The sequence below is a fragment of the Aquila chrysaetos genome, chromosome 9 (assembly GCF_900496995.4).
Source record: "Aquila chrysaetos chrysaetos chromosome 9, bAquChr1.4, whole genome shotgun sequence".
NCBI classification, from domain to species: domain Eukaryota; kingdom Metazoa; phylum Chordata; class Aves; order Accipitriformes; family Accipitridae; genus Aquila; species Aquila chrysaetos.
The window spans coordinates 23,822,500-23,842,630 of record NC_044012.1 but is presented as its reverse complement, the minus strand read 5'-3'; the positions used below and the strand labels follow the sequence as shown (position 1 = coordinate 23,842,630).

Sequence of the window (20,131 nt, the reverse complement as noted above, 5' to 3'; positions counted from 1 at the left end):
TGCAGGCCTGCTCAGGAATGTGTACCGAGGCAGCCCCATCCCTCACCTGCTCCATCACCACAACGTGCTGTTCCCCTGAGAAGCTGTGCCTGAAACTCCGCACCTAGGCCTAGGCACAGCCAGAGAGCACCCCGAGGCAGTACGCACTGCACTCTGAAAACATCATCTATGTCCCGACGTGCTCCTCACACCCCGAACCCTGCTCAGCCTGGGTGCTGCCCGTGCCTTGCCTGCAGCCCAGCACCTAGAGGAAAAGTGGGTTCTGTCCTAAAACACAAGGGATTCCTGCCATGCCACAGGGCTAGCTGAAAACCTGAAGAAGTTATGTTTCCCCCAAGGTGTGGAGGAGCATTGCGAAGAGCTGCAGCTATATGCTTCACAAAGGCTAACAAAAGGCAAAAGACCACAGTGTGTCCTGCCAATCCAGATAGAAAGGATACTAAGGCCACTGGCACTGCTTGGCAGCCTGCCATGAGAAATAACTCTTCAAAAATAGAAGCGTGCTAATCTCAGTAACCTGCTGGTATTGTCAATGACATTAATGAAGTGTTTCGAAAACCAGAACAAATGCCTTGGCTTTTTGGGGTTGTGCCGCCCCTTGTAATTTTCCACAGCAGCCGAGGAGTGGTCTGGTGGCAGCGCACTGCTCTTTGTGCCACTCTGCTCTCCCGCACACAGCCACCCCAAGAGCAGTGGCATGGGGTCGGCTCTGCCGCACTCCCAGCAAGCTTGGCACCTGCGCAGAAAAGCCTGGCCAGCCCTCAGTGCCCAGGGAGGAAGAGGCTCCCAGGAGTAGTTTCCTCTGTGAAGCAAAACGCATTAAGCATACTCAGTGGAAACAGTGCCTGGGGGAGGCGGAACCTCACTTTCTTCCTCTTCCCTCTTGTCTTCAATCCTTGTCTCAAGCCCCCTCTGGGTTCTTTTTCACTCCCTGAGGTCTCTCCCCAGCTCCTGCCTCCTCGTCTCCTTTACCTCCCCACACATCTCCAGCTCTCTTCATCCTAGTCTTTGGTCTCAGACAAACCATGTGATGATGTGCAGCCTGGAAGTGGTCCTGCAGTTTATTTCCTGAGATGTTATACTGTTTACAGTAGTAAGTAGAGGCACTTCAGGACCCCTTCAAATGACAGAGTACCACACTGAATGCTGACCTGCTTTCTGAGACCCTCTGGATACTCCCCCTCTCCCTGCCTGCTCTGCTTCCCATTGTCTCTTCCCACCTCCCGTCTCCTGCCCAAGCAGACCCAAGGGGACCACTGCGGCTGCCGTCCCCTGCCTTGCTCCGTGCAGCTGGCTGCCTTCCCAGGCACACTGCTCCCATGGCCAGATGCTTCCAGGGCTACCATGGGTGGCAACTTCTCCAAGGCTGCTTTTCTTGCTCCTTGGCAGCTAGGAAAGCTCCCTCCAACAAGTGGTGGGGAGAAGAGGGCAGATGCAACTTTACTTCTTCTTCCTGTCTCTTGTTGTCCCAACAAATTCATGAGGACATATTGTAAAAATGGGAACAGGCACAGCGGCATCCACTGCAGCCAGGGCCCACAGAACAGCAAATTTGTCCCTGGGAGAAGGGCTTTGAATTTCTGGATGGTACATGTTGAGCACTGGGCTCAAGCTGGCAGAGAACAGACATGCAGACGACCTGCTGGTCTCTTGCCTTTCGGATCTCTGTGAATCACAGCCTTTAAACACACACAGAGTCAATCTTAACTCCACTACCCAGGCTTCCCAATAAGCAAGTAGCACTTTGTGAAGGAGAAGGCACCAGAAGCCAGGGTGCTAACTCCTGCAGCCGGCCCTTCCCCAGCCCACTGCAGTGCCACAGGACCCCTTGGGGCACTGACTGCTTCAGCACGAGGCAAGTCCCACACCCACTCAGGTAGTACCAGGCATGCTGCGTGCTCAGCACATCTCACATTGACTGAAGTGGCACAGCCAAGTGTCTGTCCATCTCCTCCTCTGCTACTCTTTCTTGGCAGCTTTCTCACCACCTCCCTCCTTACACAGCAATCACTAATTCTTCTTTTTCATTGCCTCTGCCAACCATGACATCCACTCTTTTTGTATGCTCAAATCTAGGACAAGGTAGCGCAACCTAAACTCTGCTTTGAATCTCACTTAACTTGTGTTTTCGCCTGGCAGATACAACAGAAAGTCACTTAGACACCTAGTTTGATCTCACAGGCCAAATAGGGTTCTTGCTACCTACAACTTAAAGCAGTTACGGTAGGACCCGCACAAAAACAATGTCTTAAGCTCAGTGCCCCCTCTCCTGGCTGCTGACAAGCAGTGCATGCACAGGCCTTCCAGGCCACGGCCTTTCTCTGGTAATCGTTTCAAACTCCCCTAGGAACTACTGGGAAAACCCAACGTGCACTTCAGCCAGCAGCAAAGAAGTTATGGCAGACTCTGGCGGAAAAGGAGCAAGATGGTGTCTCTAAAACTGCATAATACCAGCACGGTAATAAAGCTCCAACCTGACCATGTATCTAACATAGGCTGAGATGACAATATCGTTTGAGCAGAGAGTGCAATGTGAAGCTTCCAGCTTCATTGACCATGATGCATTGCAGAAGTATCTTAGTGCTGAAGAGATCAGATTGATTTGTGCACATAGGGTCAGAGGACACTATAAACTATATAAAAACTCAATACACTAGTAACACGTATGTTCAGCTCCAGCCCAGCTGCAGTAGGTTGGCATCCTCTCCACAGCAACGTGCACGTGACATTAATGGGTTCATCCCCAGGGTCCTGCTGACACCACGTCAGGTTTAGTTTCAGAACAAAGGCCATCAGGCTGTTCCCACACCCAAAAGCCCCCTGGGCCTAGATGTAAGAAGAAGCTCTCAGTCAGCAGCACTGCAGTAGAAGATACAACTCAAGTACTCAGATGGTCTTCACCCAGGAGACACGTTCAAGGGAAAGCCCAAACTGGCACAGCTTCTTTCAAAAGCAGCATCTGCCTGCCCCAGACTTGAATCACATTGCCTTGTCAGCACAAAACACAGAAAAGCATGTTACACCCACCAGAGTGCAGCTCCCAAAACCAGTCTTGAAAAGCAAAACCATCAGACATAAGTTGGAAGTTTGCGTGGCCTTCCCCCATTACTTACTCATGTGACATGAAACCAGGGCAATCTGTGATCCTTCCACCAGTTTTTGCTCGAAGTCCCACCAACAATTCTGCTCAGCATTTAGTGCTCAGGCTGCCATCAACTCTAGTGAAAGCACTTCTAAGCAGGTAAGATCAGGAAAACAGAGGAGAAATGTCGGCTTAGCACTGCATGCTCAGCCATTCTCTGCAGGGCCAAGTGGCTGTTCAGGTAGGAGAAAAGGGCGGAGAGTGGGAAAAGCACTTATCTTATTCTAGTAAGTTATCAGGCATCTGGTAGTCTTGAAGAAGATTAGCAGTAAAGGTTTAATGGGACTGATCAAGGAAGCCAGAGTGATTTCTGAAAAGGGGAATCTTTCAGCTCTGAAAAGCACTTACCAAAGTAAGCATCTGAGCTCTGGCAGATGCAGCAGAGCTAGGAAAATCTGGCTAGCATATTTGCTGTGACAAAGACACTGCCTACAATCCAGAGGACAAAATATAGTCTTAATAAGGGATTGTTACCTTCATTTGCCAGAAAAGGAAACTGAGGCAAGGAACAGCTTTGAATTGCCTCCTGCCAGGCAGAGGCAGCGCTAGATGAATAGCTATTTTTTTTAATAAAACCATGAACTCCTGAGCCATAGGCTGTGCTACCAGACAATGTGTTTTATAAAAAGCACATCTGGGGACAGAAGCAGCTCTGCATGAAGAAAGCATTCACACTGTGCCTCTACTGATTACATCAACTGGTTCAATTAAAATTTTGAATGAAGCTCTTGTAATAGCTGGTCACCAAAAATGGGTAGAAAATCACTGGTCAAGATCAGAAACGCTTGTGCTCCTAACTCTGGTGCCACTGTTTCTCTCATTAAAATAATATCTGGTGTTACAGTATGTCAGTGCTCAAAACATTGCTTGCTGCTGCTCCTCCTGGTTGCTCTTGTTCCAAATGACACCACCTATTGCTTCGAGGCTGGCAGAAGCAATCAACTGCTTCATTCTGCTGACCAAAAATAAATCAATGCCAGAGGACAAACTAAGACATTGTTTAGAGCAAAGGAGACCAAGGAAGAAACATGAATGTTTTGTGAAAGGGTAATTTAGGTAGGCGAGAAAGTGTCTGTGTGCTGGTTGCAGAGCTATTTGTATGTAACTGGGGGTCAACCCTCCACGGCTGCCTCATCTGCTTTATTCATCATACTTTGCAGCCAGGCACAAGAACAGACTACCTAAGGAGGCTGTGGGTTCTGCTGCAGAGGCAGCTTCTAAAGGCCTGGCTGGACAAACATCAGCCTGAGATGGGTTAGACAGGGCTAAACATAGAATATCTCAAGTTGGAAGGGACCCATAAGGATTATCAAGTCCAACGCCTCGCTTTAGGGGAAGGATTGGGCCAGGTAAGCCCCTACCTCTTTTCAAAAACAGGCCATTAAAACCCAAACAAATATTCTTATTCTTATGTGAATGCATAACTAATCAGCATCTCAAATTTAGCCTATTTTTTACCTGATCGCAATGAAAACCATTGTGGCAGTACTGTAAAACATGTCTATGGACTGCTTTCTCATAAACATCAGTAGTCCTCCAGTTTAAAAGCTGAGGGACATGGGGAGAAATGACACTTAAAAGTCCTTTTCAGACCTCTTTTGTATAGTTCTGTAATGAGGATTTATTGTGCCATTCTGAAAATACACAAGTTCGAACTCCTCTAACTCAGAGCTTGCTGTGGTGCAATCATAAAGGACAGTCTGTGTTCATAAAGAGTACAGAGCTCTTGTTGTACTTCTTGACAGAAAAAAAGCATTCCAGCCAGCAAGGAAGAAAAACAAAAAAAAAGGAAAAAAAAAATCAACAGAATATAAAATCTACTAACCAAATACTGTAATTAATTTAATATTACAGGATGAAATTTTTTAATGGTCTTACTGGTGTTTATTCCTGAACACTCAGGGTTACTAAAAGTGACACTGCCTACTTACAAAAAGCCAGTGACATTGAGGACTACTTCAGGGATTTTTTTTCTCCCCACTCTGAAAGTAGCTGTACAAAATGTTGGCAAATGAGCAACCGTCTGCTTGGATTTTGCACCCAGCAGTACAGAAGAAAAAGGTCTCACAAATATAGGAAAATGAGTTTGGATAGTTACCAAAACCAGTCCTGAAATTGATGAACTAGTGATTTTTGTTATAAACCAACGAGATCTCAAACCCACCATCTCATTAAAATAATCCTTCCAGTTCAAAAATGGTTCTCATCACAGATGGACTTAAACTTGCTTCCCTTGCAGCTGAAGCACTGAAAACAGCTTTGACATGCTACATGAAGTCTATGCTACAGCGCTTGGAGCAGCAAGGTACAAATACAGAGATGGCCAATTTCCACCCACTACCCACCACTCTACAACAAAGTTGAGGTAACATGGAATCACCTCCATCCATCTCGTGTTTTATAAAATGCAATTTATAAAATCAATAGCTTATTGATTGGTTGGCAATGTCTCTCCCACAACTTGGGCAAACAGCTATTACCCACGTGGGGTAAGTCAGACAGGAACTACTTCTACACTTGCATGACTGCACGACTGTAGCTCCTGACCGCATTACCTGTAAAAGAAGAGGAATGATATAAGCAGGATTGCATTATCTATCATGGCCACAGTTTTGTAGAGACCTGCAGTTTCCAATCTATGACTAATTTTTCTGCTGTGCGGCCATTAACAACAGACATTTTACATTGCAAGCATCCCCTTACAAAATATTTATTCAAAATAAAAATCCAGAAATGGACAATAGACAAAAACCTCATGAAAATACATAGGCTATTATGTGCCATTAAGTCATTAAGTTCAGCTGCATTTGATCTTGCACATACTTGAAATACTTTGTCAGGCACAGCTTCCAATTAGTCTCCTGTGGCAGGACAGCTGGCCCAGTGCAGCTGAGGTGGAGACACCAAGGTGCGTGTGAAGCCAGCACACTGTCCCCTCTCACCACCTCCAGAGGCAGAGCTTTCAGTCCTCTCGCCAAGGGATGGCCACGCACCCTTTGTACTTGAGGTTTCCAGCTTGAAGTATCCGATATCCAGGTGCATCTGCAAGTCCAGTAACAACTCCTCCAAGGTCTGGATCTTGCTGCCACCTCCCAGTGATTCCCACAGAAGAGGAAGCGCTCAGTATCATTACAATCTGGCTCCTCCGCTTAGGTACTCTGCAAGGTCCACCTGCTACAGATGCTCAGAAGCACCCATAAGATATCTAATACCTGCTTCCAAAGGACGACCATCCTGATGATTGTGGGAACTACGCCCTACAGAGATAACAATCTGTTTTCTGTCTCCAATCCAATGGGACTTCAGATAATCTAAGTTTAAGGGCATCCACATGGGGTGATAACCACTGTGCTGATTAGCAAGTTCCAACTCCAGTCACTTCTACGGGCAAGAATGACATTTACTAGGATCATTTTGCTAGAATCATTTAGATGGATCAGAAGAAAGGAAACTCAGTTCATTTGCTCTGTCTCTTCTACTAACCAAATTTAGTAATCAGAAGAATTTCTCATGGGAAAACAGATGGCTCAGAGGTTGATAATGGGGGAGAGTTTCCATTAAAGTTGCTGCTTCTGATACGGTCCAGACTCTTTGTTGACTTCTGTTGCCTCCTCTGTAAAACAAGCGGAGGAGCTTAACACCTATCATAGAGATGCATCCATTGCCAAAGCCACTCGCATCAAACGAGAACATTCTCCACCCTGTGCAGCATCAAGACCACAAGGGCTGAAAGGGAGAGGATGAGGCGGCACATGAGACCTGTCCAGCCACTTCGCTTGCTACATGGGTTAGAGGAGGTATTTTTCCCTGGGGCACTAACACTGTGTACAAAAGTCAGCAAAGAAAAACATTCCTGCCTCACAAAGAGTACCTGTTCCACCTCAATGTATTAGAAATGGGAAAAATTCAATGCGGTTTGTAGCACATTTTTTTGCACATCATTGAGGCTCTCCAAAGAACAGGGAACATGGAAACACTTGTTCCCAGGAGGCTGGAATGGGAAGGACAAGATGAAATACATAGAATTACACTTTTTTCCAAACAGATTCAGTATTGTAAATATCAATTTGGAAGATAAAGAATAATAAATATTAATTACCCCTTTAGAAAATCCTCTCATACCCTTTCAGCCACCTAGCAAACACTTTTAACTGCAAATCCTCAGGAGTGGTATGAGTAAGCTGTAAAGCTATCCAGTGATGTGATGCAATCTATTTTTTATACCCTTGCCGTCTGCCTTTAAAATTTGCACTGGTCTAATCCGAAGATGTTCTAGAGAAGAATTCCCATTAATGGACAGGGAGCCTGTCCTTCTGCAAAGCTGATTCATCTTTCTCTTCTCTGACAGACAGACTGTAAATCTCTCAGTGTCCCCCACTGTAGCTGCATGTTCTTCAGGCTTTTAACCATCCATATCTGTGAACTTTCTTTTCCCATAATTCTGGACCAGACTTGAAGCTGTGATTTGAGAAGCCTGTCCCTTTTCCCAGCACTGGAAGTCATTCAGCCCTTTCTGGCCAGCTTGAAATAAGGCTCGCTCCAATTCATCCAGCCGAGCCACCAGTGCTGATGTGTCCTCGTTGTAGGCATTCTGAGAGGAGTCCATGATACGACGAAAACGGCTAATAAATGTCTAAAGAAGATAAGCATAATTACTGACAGGTAACACAGAGGCTTCTTCAGCTCAAATGCTAGAGGTCTGAGCTTTCAAGACTGAAAAGCCAAAGGTGTAGGCTCTAGTTCACAACTAGTCAAGGGTCTCCAAACAGCATAGCACCTATTGACCTTGGATACAAAGACAAACCATTTCCTGCCTGAGCTGGGAGAACAAGTCCCTGATACACTAGATGGGAAGCAAGCACAGAATTAGATTTTGGCTGCTTGCTAATGACAGGCTTGAGCAGACCACGTGGTATATAACATAATTAATGATCTATTCCATCTCACTTCACAAGCAATCATTGCTTTAGAGCGGGTGGAATGAATTTCATGCCACAGCAGCTACTGCAGGAACATAGAAGCTGCAACCTGTGAATGGCCTGAAGTTAAGCCAAACTGCCACTGTAAAGCATTCAGTATGCTGAAAAAACACTTAACCAGGAAAAAGGTTTTTTCTACAAAGAAAGTCTTTTTCCAAATCTACAACTAATAAATAACATTTTAAAAAGTTAAGCAACAGGACATATTTAAGGATTTTTATTTCCCTCCTTATCTTTGCTTTTAGCAATAAAAAAAAGGGTCAAAACTCTTTGAAAACTGTGCTTTGTTATTTTAGAATCATCAGAACTGTAGTATTTTAGAGATTTATTTATAGAATAAATATATTATAAATTAATAACTCTCATTTTGGCTTTGCCACCAAATAGTTATACTTCACATTAATAGTTCCTGAATATTTGGAAAAGGAGTTTTCGCTGGTGTTTTGTTTATTTTTTAAGTCAGCACTGCTCCCCTCTTGTTTGCTTTTAATAAAGAGAAAGCATACCTTGAGTGCTTTGATTTTTCTGTCAACAAGTAATTTGTGCTAATGTGGCTTTTTTCCCCAAGATGTCCATTAACAGAAAGCGAAAAGACAAGGAAAGGTGTGGTCACCTCCTCAATGCAGAAAGCAAGCTTTCAGTGGACAACTCCAAGAAAGCAACAGTGCTTTAAAGCCTCTTTGCATCAGCCTTCATTTAAAGAATAGAGAAAGAAAAAAAAAGAAGAAAAAAAAAGCCAATAGCAATCATCCCAGACTACTTAGAGAGCTGGCTGAAGAAATCTCAGAGCTGTTAGTGGTTATCTTTAAAAGCTCAAAGAGCACAGAAGTCCGGAAACTGGCATAGATGGTTTCTATCTTTTAAAAGATAAAGGGGAGATGGAGAGGGAGGAAGGAAGAGCCAGGGAATTATAAATCCATTATTATCAATTCCTGGAAACATACTATATATAAACTATACATAAACTTCTGCAAGAAAATAGAGAGAATAATAGCCAACATGGACTTGCCAAGAACAAACTTTGAGAGACCAGCCTAGTTTCCTATTATGGCAGGATGCTAGGCCTTACAAAGGGAGGAAAAGCAGCAGACAGGTATCTGTCATGGGGCATTCTTGCAAGATTTAGCTAAACCACCCATAGGTGGTCGGTAAAGACGATTACCCATAGCTCCTGTCAGGAGGGAAGAACATATTGAGTAGAGTTCAACAGGGGTCTATCTGGAACCAAGTACTGTTTAATATATTAATAAGGTTACTAAAGGAACAGAAGTTATGCTTATTAAATTAACAAACAACATGCAGGAGAAGGGATGACTGCAAGCATGTTGGGGAGCAGAACTCTTGATTCATAATGATCCTGACAAATTAGAAAGATGGTGTGAAAACAATAGGATGTAATTCACCTGGGACTAATGTAAGGTTTTACATTAAGGCAGAAACAGGGAACCATGCAAAGGCAGGAAGAGGAACGATTGTCTGTGTATGCAATCTGTACCATCTTACTGTGGACTGTAAACCGAACGCATATCAATGTCACTCTATTGTGAAAAACAAGATGCTGCACCACGATGAGCCTACAAAATTCACAGAGTAAGCTTTTTGTTTTCATCAGCGCAAGTCCTAAACAGGAGGCTGTATGCTGTTCAGGGCACTGCAAGTCACAGTGGATGCAGATCAACTGGAAAGATACCAGGAGTGCACAATAAGGACAATCAGAGGTTAGAAAGCAGGACCCACAAAGAGATACCAAATGAATTGGGACTGCTGCAGGAAGGAAGAGAATCATCTGTCCTCAGTGTTTATTTTGTGTGAGACTAACAGAACGGAGCTTGTATTGCTGCAAAGGAGCTTTAATTTAGACATTAGAGGAAACCTTCTAAGATTATGATGGCAAACCACTGAAACAGACTGCCCAGAGCAGTGTGAAGTCTCATCATTAGAGAGCTTTAAAAACAGAGTAGAAAAATAGAAATAATAGAGGGTGAATTAATTCTGCCTTGAAGCACAGGCACAATTAAATAATCTTATGTCTCCTCTAGTCCTGTTTTACAGGATTTTATGAAATACCATATTTACAGTGTGGAAACGCCAAGCTAAAATTACACTCCCGGATGCATACTTTAGGCTTCCACCTCTAGACTGTGCAGTTGCCCAAAGGGTCATCCTACAACTTGATCTAGACATCCATATCCAGAGGTCATTTGGATGACAACACGATATCTTTCCTGAAGACTGTTGAGCAGCTGGGAACAAGAGGAAGATGGAAAAACTTAAAACCAAATTTCAAGACTTAGTTCAGATACTTGCCTGCAGGATACTCTGAGCTATCTCAGGATTCTCTGGATTGTCAAAATTCAGGAGCTGGGAGCCAAATCCATAGTAGTATGGCCCCATCTTATGCAGATCAACCACGTTGGCATCAGCGCTGAACACTGTCCTCCAGGCTTCCTTGTAAATCTTTGGCAGTTCCACAGAAATGATTCTTCTTTTGCTGTCATGTAGACCTTTAGCAAGCCACAGAGGTATTTCCAGCTTTGATCCCTGCATGAATGAGAAACACCCAAAGTTGCCTACATCATGAAAACAGACGTAAAGCAACCCCAAAGACAGATAGCAAACTTTATTCATGCAGATCCAGTATTGCAAAAAGTCGATTTTGTTTTCAGAGCAGTCTGCTGTAATTGTAATATAAAACAGACCCACTTCAGATGCATTGACTATTACTGCAAGACTCTGAAAGTGGACTTTTTTTATTGATGTTGTATAATGCAATAATTGTCAGATTATTAAACACCAGAAAAAAAAAAAAAACCACAACGAAACAAAGCAGGCAAAATGCATAGAATAAAAGTAACTTTTTAAAAAGTAGCTAGAAAACGCCAGCCAGCCACCACCGGGTGGGGTCGCCTACAGCTCCCAGCGTCCCCCGCGCCTCCGCTGTACGCCCCGCCCCGCGCGGTGGCTGCCGGGAGTTGTAGTTCTTTCCCCACCACCCACCGGTTACCTCAGGGATGGAGTCGCCAGTGCCGGCCCCCGGGCCCAGCGCGAAAGCCAGACGCGGCAGGCTGCTCTCGGCGCGGCCCGGCAGCTTCTCCTGAGACATCAGGATGTCGTCCAGCGACAGGAAATTCTCCTCCGGGCCCAGCCCGGGGCCCACAGGGAAATACGCCTCGGACATGGCCGGGCGAGCGGGCACCGGACCGGCCCCGGCGCCTCGGGACTCCCGCGGCACCTCCCGCGCAGCCGGTCGAGCCCCTCCCGCCGCCGGACGGAGCGGCGTCGCGCATGCGCGGTGGCACGGCCCGCCCCTGCCTGCGCAGCCCCGCCCCGCCCCGCGCCCGGCGGCGGGAAGGGGGCGGGCCCGGGGCTCGGTGGGGCTCTCCCTCGCGGCTGTGCCGGCACTGCGGCGGGGGTCCGTCCCCCGCACCCGCGCTGGCTCTGCTGCTTGGCGGCCTTAGGGACCGGGCAGGCGCGCTGCCGAGCCAAGGGGAGGCCGGGCCTCGGGCCTCGGCAGCGAGCTGCCGAGCGCCGGGCCTGGCCCGGCCTCGGCCTGCCCGTGCCGGCGTGGCCTCCATTCCGCACGCCGGCGGTTGTCCGCCGCCAGCAGCCTTTCTAGCAAGGGGCGGCCGTGGCAGCGGCTCTGGCTTGCTTTCAGACTGGCCTCCGGGCAGCTCCTTGCAGCAGCCACCCATCCCCCGCCCGGCCCGCCAGCCTGGCCTTGCGGGCAGGCCGCTGTAGAAGAGGTATCTCGAAGGCGTATCTCGTCTACATACACGCACCAGGCTGAATTTGCAGGCCGTGGCCAGCACTGCTGGCTGACAGAGGTCCTGTCCTCCGGCAGGACCCGCGGGCCCCTCGCTGGTCCCTCGGGACAGCTGTTCGGCAGGCAGAGGGATTGCCCTGCAGCTTCAGTACGTTCATCGGAACCTTCCATTTAGCTGTATGAAAAGCCAAGCAAGTGCTGCTCGTGTGGTTAGTTATCCCTGTGTTTTCTTTTTGGCAATTAAGGACATGGGTCGTCTTGCAGAGTAGAAGATGAGACCGACAGATGTGGCTGTGCTGAGTAGGCAGAGGTTGGTATTAATGAGCTATGTATACCATGGATTTCAAAGTGAGGCTACATCCCTCAGTAATTTGTTTCAGTGCTATAAAATAAATAATGAAGTCATATTTTGGTGGCAGAATCACATAGCCTGTGCTAAATTCTGGGTTTGAGTGTGTATAAGAATGGTGGTTAACTCCATTTTTATCTGAATTTTACTTCAGATTAGAACCTGACGTTGTGCCACCTCTTTTTTTTTTTCCCTCAATTGTTTCAAAATTAGTTCATTTTTCATCACATTAAAGTTTTCTTGCTATTCCTGAAATGTTGTGTCCTGAAAACATTACTCTTTCTATATACAGCGGTCTATAAAATAACTTTTAAATAATCTAGTAAACATTTCAGTCTTTGTTCTGCTAAGGAACCAAAACAAACAATTGAGCAGGGTTAAAACTCAGAGACTTGACAAAGTTGCTGAAGAATAACGACAGAGTTATTTATAGGGGGGTTGATGATTTGTTTAATGACGTTTTCAGTCCATGACTAAGGCGTAAGCCAATGCCTCTTCAATTACCTTTTAATTCTTACAGCCTCAGCATTTTTCATGGCTGCTGTTTGCTCAAGCTGGATCCATTGTGATTTGATATTGTTTTGTCTTCATTAATTAGCTTGCTGGTACTTTAATATCTTGTTCAAAGTCAAACTCATGCAAAAATAATCAAATTTGCACCAGTGTATTAAATCTTGCACTATTTTATTTCAGACTAAGAAAAATAAAGCACAGGCAGTGAAGACTTGAGACCTTAGGATGATGTACTTCCATCACTTACACATCCCTTAGCTGCCATGGCAGTATATGCTATAAAAATGCAGCCAACAAAGAAATGCAAACTTTTTGTGAACTGTGGCATGCTGGATTTGCAAAAATCTAAATGCCATTAATTTGTTAGACAAGTATCAGAAATAGAGATCCAGGAACAGAAGGAATGTATGCGCATGTGTTTGTCAATGTGACGCCCGCACACTGCTGATTTTAGAATGTCAGTACGTTAAATCCTGACAACAGCCGTAAGAGAAATGCATGCTCCTGAAACGAGATTTAATGTAAAAGGCCATTTCTTGTAAGATGCTGAATTTTTATCTATGGTACAGAAACCAGATATTATATTAGAGTTAGCAATGTTAATTATTGTCCTGTGTTGGTTTTGTGTTTTTTAATGAGAGATGAAGTCTTTCTGTTTGGAAAAGAAATCCTTCTATCTATGCACATGTTCCAAAGGAGTTACAGAGCAATTTCCAAAAGCTCTTTCTAAAGGGCAGTTCTGATAAAATTATAATTTGCTGAATTGGATTAGTAAAAATATTCCCTGCTTAATCAGGTTTAGGAAACAAAGCTCTATGCTAAATATGAAAGCTTGCACTGTGAGTGAGAGGAGAGAACTATGCAAATGGAATATGTTATTTTTCTAGGGTGCAGAAGTAGACATCTGGAAAAATAAGAAAGAAAAGCACTGTTTCCATGTGCCCCAAGATGCCTCGGCCTATAGCAGGTGATACTGAAATGAGGCACAGAGATGTAGAAGGCCTAAGGTACTGGGCAAAGCTGAAAGAACACAAAGGGGAAAGATGTTTACACTCACTGTAAAATCAGCTGAAGAATTGTTCTTCTGTGAGAATTTTAATGAATGATGGGTTTGGTAACCAAAATTATGTTGCCCCTTTTTGTAGTATGTTTGCCTTCTCATCCTGAGAAAGGTACTAGGCAGGTTCTTACTCTTGACCACTCATGTATGAATCTTAGTATAAATATAGGCATAATGAGTCTCCAGTTTACAAATCCTCCAAGTACAAACAGGTTCAGTTATGACACAAGACATTCCTTTTCTTTCAGGAAGGTCTTGGAAATCATCTTCATGAAAATATAATATGGTTTAGGATGCTGGACTCATTATACATAAGTAGTCTGAGAGGGGAATCGGACCCTGTAGCTTTACTGAGACAAATAATGACGGAATCCCTCAATAATCAGAGTAAAAAAAGGATCAAAAGCGTGTAAGGAGAAGAAAGGGAAAGAGATGTTGAGAGAAGGCAGTGGTGGAGCAAAAGAGGCAGGAGGCGAAGGCATATGCCAAAAACTGAGTAATGACAGAGCAAAATATTACAGAAGTAAGTTTGAGCTGTGATGGGTAAAACCCAAATTACTTCCAGGTACAGTAGATAAATTGAGAGGATTGCAAAGTATGGGAAAGAATGAAAACTTAGAAATCAAGGGACAGCTGTTACATCCCATCTATGTACTTCTTAAATCATGAATACCACAAAATTCAGCCAATTTAATCTCTCAGATAAATTCAGGGAAGCAAAATTATGTTACCTGCTTCTTCTAGGGACTTCCATTTGATCAGAGCAGGCTGATGTCTGTGTGTATTGCATAGTTGCGAGATGTGTCATGACAGCATGTGTATGTGATGTTACGACAGTCAGCTGATGCTGCCATTATGGGTAATTTAAATAATATTAAATACATGAAGTGAGACAACTGAAAAAGCTGCAGGGTGTTGATGGGAGCAGGAAGTACCACTCCCTGTGACTTCACCTTACCTTACTTTTTAAGGTCAAAGTGAGAGAGCAATCATTAGTCTCTACATATTGGACTAAACCACAGCACAAACTAAGGTTGATATTGAGCCTTTGTCCGCTCTCATGCAGAATCTCAATTACCATATAGGATTATAGTATGACCTGCTTTTCTTATTTGTGTTTGTATCAAGTAATTGGAAACCCTGGCAGGGTTTTTGGCTGTCTTAAGATCCCTAGATGAGACAACTGACTTCAGTGGAGCCAGAATCTCGCTGTCTAATCCTGGCCAGAGAATCCCGAGTGCACAAGTAAAACTCAGGCATGTGGTGTGTATACATCTGAGAGCGGAGCTTTCTGTTTCATGGTGTCCAGCTGATAGAAGGCAATACGTAGCACATATCCTTCACCCACATCCGCAGGGTTTTCTGATGCTACTCAGATCATTCCTTTCCCTCCTGGAACTTTCACTTACCAAATTTGCATTTCCTAATCAGTTAACTTGCCTGCAGCAGTGGGAGTTCTTATTTGTAAGTAATGCCATACTGTATCTTTGATACAAGCTTTTGCAACCCCTTTGTTGTGCAAATACAGACATATAACTCAAGTAAACCAATTGGCTTCAGTAGGATTATCGTAAGAGAGTTAAGTGCTATGAATAAATACTGTTCTCCAAGAGATAGATCCTGCAGTCCAGTAGAACTTTATTTTTTGAATGAAAAGGGGTAGCAGCACAAGTCAGCAGTTAAACCAAGGAGATAATTGCTTGCCTGTTCAGTTTATCTGCCAATGTGAGAGATTCAGCAACAGTATTAATGATACACCATATTCTTATTTACATCTCAAAGTATCATTCCTTTCCACGTGGAGGAAAGGAGGAGGATTGTGTCACATTTTGCAGACAGGAGAACAGCCATAGAAGAAGCGAAGGGATTTAGGGTAACCAAGCATCCTATGGAAAGGGTCTTCTGGCTTCCAGCTTCTAGCCAAGGGTCTCTTAGCAAGAAGACAGCAATCTCAGCAGGGACTCTGGCTAGCTTGAAGTGATAAGATAAACCAGATGCTATAGCTGGTATTGGAAATAGCATTTTTGACAACCAAAGTGAAAATAGAAGCATTTCTAGAACTCTTAAATATTTTTTTCCTGTCATTCACTGTGTGAATCTCTGTTATTATGTGGGAGTGGATTCAGCAATTTCCAAGGCATTTTTAACCATTGTGTAGTTTTGCTGGTAAGTGGAAAGTCACAGTTAAGTCAGCAGCAGGCATCTGATGAAGGTTTCTTGTTTTAAGGAGTGGTGCCATGTTGCTAAAACTTTTTATGATTTAGATGGGAATACTGCCAAAATTGTTCGTGCTTCTTGCACTTGGATTTCCCTAGATGGCAATTTACTATTGTTTTTGTTTAGAAGTATGGGAAAATGGTAATTGTGATAACTGCCTTCAGCAATAAATTAAGGAAGTTGCTGATTACTGTGCAGAATTTTATATCTGCAGTAAATTCAAAAGGGGTGAGATTTCTCAGATTTTTGGCATCTCAGTGTAACTGTGATGACGTGAGCAGAAAACTCACATGTATTTTTATTTCATTCACATCTACTCACATGACGTGGATGAAAGAAAAGTAGTGTTCATTCTTGAGAGGGAGACCCTTTCCTACCTGTACGGTACTCAAGCTGCTGAGCAAAACAATCCTTTCCACAGCATAAAACATTAAACATCAGCAATTTCCTTTTTCTTATGTCTCACCATTCACAGTAAATATCCTAGGGAGATGTTGGAAATTATGCTCTTCCAATTAAGTTGCATGCACTCCAACTCCATTCAGTAAAAGGCTGCTCAATGCCCAGAGACAAAAAACATCTAATGAATCGATCTTTGTGCACAGAAGAAAGCTTCTTTTTTTTTTCTAAGAAATTACATAAAAACTAGAAACTGATGACCTGTTTGAAAGGAAGATAAGGGGGTGGGGTGCTGTATGAGCTTCACTTTCTAAATGATGTTGGGCTATTTTTCTGGGCTATCCAGGACATTTCCAGTAAAAGCAAGGTAAAATTTGCAAATTTTACCCCTATAAAGAGAAGAAAATATTATTCTTTGTCTTTCAGACTCAAATAAGCAATTTTAATATCTGACTACAGATATTTTTAATATTTTTATCTTTACATCCTGATAATATTTTTCTTCATTCTAGGTTCTCACTCTTGGTTCTCACTCTTACTCACATTAGTCTGGAGAGTTTAAGTGAGTGAGTGACTTATTGAAAAAAAAAAAAGGCGACATTACTTATTTCTCAAGATCTAGAATAAGAGCTTTAATTCTGAATTGCAGGGAGAGCATGTTCATATCAACTCACTTCTGTGTAATCAGTAAGTTACTAAAACATGAATGCTACCAATTTCTTCACTGCCTTCATTCAGATTTCTTGTATCTGGCTTCGCCCCCCACCCCCTGCCTTTATCTGCCATGTTGTCTATACCAGTGATCCAGGATCACTAGCTACAGAGGATGGCAGTCATCTGCATTTCATGTTTTCAACTGCCTGTGCTCTTTGAACCATGGTTTCAGTGTTACCAGCATTACTTCAGCCCTTCATCCATCAGTATTAGATGAGCAGAATGCTGCTGATATTCCAGGGTTCTTAGAAACAGAATCTCCCTTTGCTTTGTCAGAGTGTGAATGCTCCTTTTGCCCCATGGCTTGCTGTCTTTGGCGAGCAGAATCTCTGAATACCTTAAACCTGATTGCCTCTTGGCTGCTGCTTTTTGTTTCTGGACTGTGGATATCTGGTCAGGCTGTCCCATGTTTTTGAGGCATGTTAGAATAGGAAAAGATCCAAACTGTTTCTTCTCCGATCACATATGGGAAGTGAAATCTAACAGCACCTTGCTGGAGCAGACTGGATCATGTCAAAAAGTAGAGAATCTCGTTCGTAGCTTGTGAAAAGGTTTTTTTTCATCCTTCAATGTAAAAAATGCTATAGAAATGTCACGTTACACTGAACGCATACTGGGAACTTGGCTAATATCATGTGATTATAGTCAGAATTAGCACACCAAAAATTCTATGCCCCAGTGGGAAAGACCATTAGTCTTAGACGACTAGGAGGTCCACGAGGAGCAGAGCAAAACCAGAGTTTCTTGCTTGCATTCCTGGCGTTTTTGGGAGACAGAAAGGTAACTGCTGGGAATGAGAGGATACCATCTAAGAGGTGGTCTGATAGCAGCATTTTCTGAGCTGCTGAAAAGATGCCTGTGGAGTCCTGCAGGACCCCCCCTCTCTACCCACTATCACTTGCCAGACCAGGCAAGTGATCCCAGGTGGTGGGAGCTTGCGAAGCATGGGAAGAGTTTGAGATATTAACCTTTGGAGTCAAAGGATTAAGGGGATGATGCAGTTCATTTTGAACATCCCATCTGGAAGAAGTCCAGTGATTCACAGTGGGGGGGGAACATGAAGAAGAGACAAGACAGGCAGCTTGCACTGTCTGACAGTTGAGTGGCTCTGTAGTTCTGAGAATATCTTGTCACAGTGTATCCTCAAATCTGACAGCTTTTCTCTTTCAGGCATGGACTACTCTTTGATCCTATAAAGTTTATCCTGGTTTTCATGAAACACCCCTGTAAGTGGCCAGCAATACATCTCATTGCCGGTAAGTCAGCAGTGTGCAAGTGTCATCAGCTAAATATCCAGGAATGTTATATTCAAAAGTGACAAAACCCCATGAGATATTTTAAAAGCAAATGTATTTTCTCTGGGCTTCGTGGCTTGTACTCAGTGGCAGGCTTTATCACACAAACCCAGATGTGGATTTTTGGCAGGGTTTTAACCTCTTCTAGGAGAGACTGCCTATGTTTTGATTTTTCTCATTTTCTTATAATCCTGTATTTACAAGCAGAGCTAGTAAAATAACAGAAAAACACATTCAGCGGGGAAGGTTCAGCAAACCCAGAGTAATCTCATTGAGATGAGTCATGGTTTTAGACCTTATTTTCAAAATATGGAGTTCAAAAATCTATATCCTTCTCACAGAATTTCAGGGCCAAATATCTCCATGGCAAGTAGATAGATGTAAATCCACTACAGAAAGTGCAGTTATATCCGTTCACCAATGGTGATTTTTTTTTGTTGATGGCGTCTTTCAATATTACAATTAGCAGTCCTTAAAGACATTGAAACCTTCTTTGGTGATTCAGTGCAAATGCTTTGCTTTTCTTCTTTTTTGACCAGTGGTCTCCATCCTGTAGCCTCTGAGTGCACTAAGTAATGTGTCTTATAGATTTTAGCCTTTCCCTTATGTCCTTTCTGAGACTTGTATGCAGTACAGAGTTGTTTCTCTGCTTCATTTCTAAATGCCCACAATTCTATGGCTTTCTAGTAGAGATGTCAGACTCGATGATAGTCGGTTTTACTTCAGGTAAAACATGATGGGGTTTGTGGTTCCTAACAAGCTCATTCCACAGACCAACGCTCAGCTCTGCAACAGTTCTTAGATGCCCAACTCTGTTAGGAGGTAATTATCAATGGGACATGGGCTACCAAAGAGGGACTTCACTAGCTCTGTAGCTATGGCTCATTGGTTTCCTGTACGGATGAGCTTTGTTCACGTGGTAGAAAATTTTGTTCTAAACAGAACCAAGTAAAGGAGATGAAAATCTCAACCAGCTGAGACCTGCTGGTGTGTCTCAGCAGAGATAGTTTGGGCCTGTGTCAGAATGGCTGGTGAACTGGGGTGCACCTGGGAACTTCCTGGTGCATGCAGCAGTTTGTTGCCCCTTTTCCCCAAAGGGTGGAAACACAGACATGGTTAGCATATCTGAAATGTTAATGATGTGAAATGCATGAGTCAAACCATGAAGGTAAAGGTCTAATGCAATTGCTTAAAATTGCAGCAGATTCTTCATAACATCCTTTGCATTCAAGCCTACTTTGGCTTTAAACTTTAGGAATAATTTTATTACAGAGCATTGTACTGGGTCTGGCTGGGATGGAGTTAACTTTCTTCATAGCAGCCTGTATGGTGCTCTGTTTTGCATTTGTGTTTAAAACAGTGTTGATAATGCACTAGTGTTTTGGCTATTGCTGAGTAGTGCTTGCACAATGGCAAGGCTTCTTCTGCTCCCTCCTCCAATGAATAGGCTGGGGGTGGGCAAGAGATGGGGAAGGGACATGGCTGGAACAGCCAACCAAAGGGATATTCCATACCATATGATATTGAGCTCAGCAATAAAAGCTCAGGGAAAGGAGGTGGAAGGGAGTACATTCATGGTCACGGTGTTTGTCTTCTCAAGCAACAGTTACACATGCTGAGACCCTGCTTCCCAGGCAGTGACTGGACATCTGCCTGCTGATGAGAAGTAGTGAATGAATTCCGCTTTTTGCTTTTGCTTT

General features: G+C 43.8%; 2 protein-coding genes across 3 annotated transcripts in view; one reads left to right on the top strand and one right to left on the bottom strand.

The window, feature by feature from the left end:
* Positions 1–4,726: 4,726 nt before the first annotated feature.
* GINS3 (GINS complex subunit 3) lies at positions 4,727–11,423 on the bottom strand. Of its 2 annotated transcripts, none has more exons than XM_030024875.1 (3): positions 11,126–11,423; positions 10,429–10,662; positions 4,727–5,697 (listed from the first exon to the last, which is right to left on the bottom strand). In XM_030024875.1, exons 1-3 carry the CDS (start codon positions 11,297–11,299, stop codon positions 5,563–5,565), a joined length of 543 nt encoding a protein of 180 aa, XP_029880735.1. In that variant the 5' UTR covers positions 11,300–11,423; the 3' UTR covers positions 4,727–5,562. The 2 variants fall into 2 exon arrangements, with proteins under 2 accessions (XP_029880735.1, XP_029880734.1); XM_030024874.2 differs by lacking the exon at positions 4,727–5,697 and adding an exon at positions 5,837–7,775 and having other exon boundaries at positions 11,126–11,417.
* Positions 11,424–11,469: 46 nt separating this feature from the next.
* Positions 11,470–20,131, top strand: part of PRSS54 (serine protease 54) — a 34,450-nt gene continuing 25,788 nt past the window's right edge. Inside the window, exons 1-3 of the mRNA XM_041125899.1 lie at positions 11,470–12,194; positions 13,634–13,753; positions 18,307–18,392. Coding sequence (XP_040981833.1) covers positions 13,683–13,753; positions 18,307–18,392 — 157 coding nt within the window. The 5' untranslated portion in view covers positions 11,470–12,194; positions 13,634–13,682. The remainder of the gene's footprint in view (positions 12,195–13,633; positions 13,754–18,306; positions 18,393–20,131) is intronic.

Excerpts from the sequence above, each read along its gene's own strand:
- GINS3 (XM_030024874.2), bottom strand. The coding sequence starts at position 11,299 with ATGTCCGAGGCGTATTTCCCTGTGGGCCCCGGGCTGGGCCCGGAGGAG. Across the intron at positions 10,663-11,125 it reads CTGGCGACTCCATCCCTGAG|GGATCAAAGCTGGAAATACC; the intron begins GTAACCGGTGGG and ends TCATTCATGCAG. Across the intron at positions 7,776-10,428 it reads TAGCTCAGAGTATCCTGCAG|ACATTTATTAGCCGTTTTCG; the intron begins GCAAGTATCTGA and ends TATCTTCTTTAG.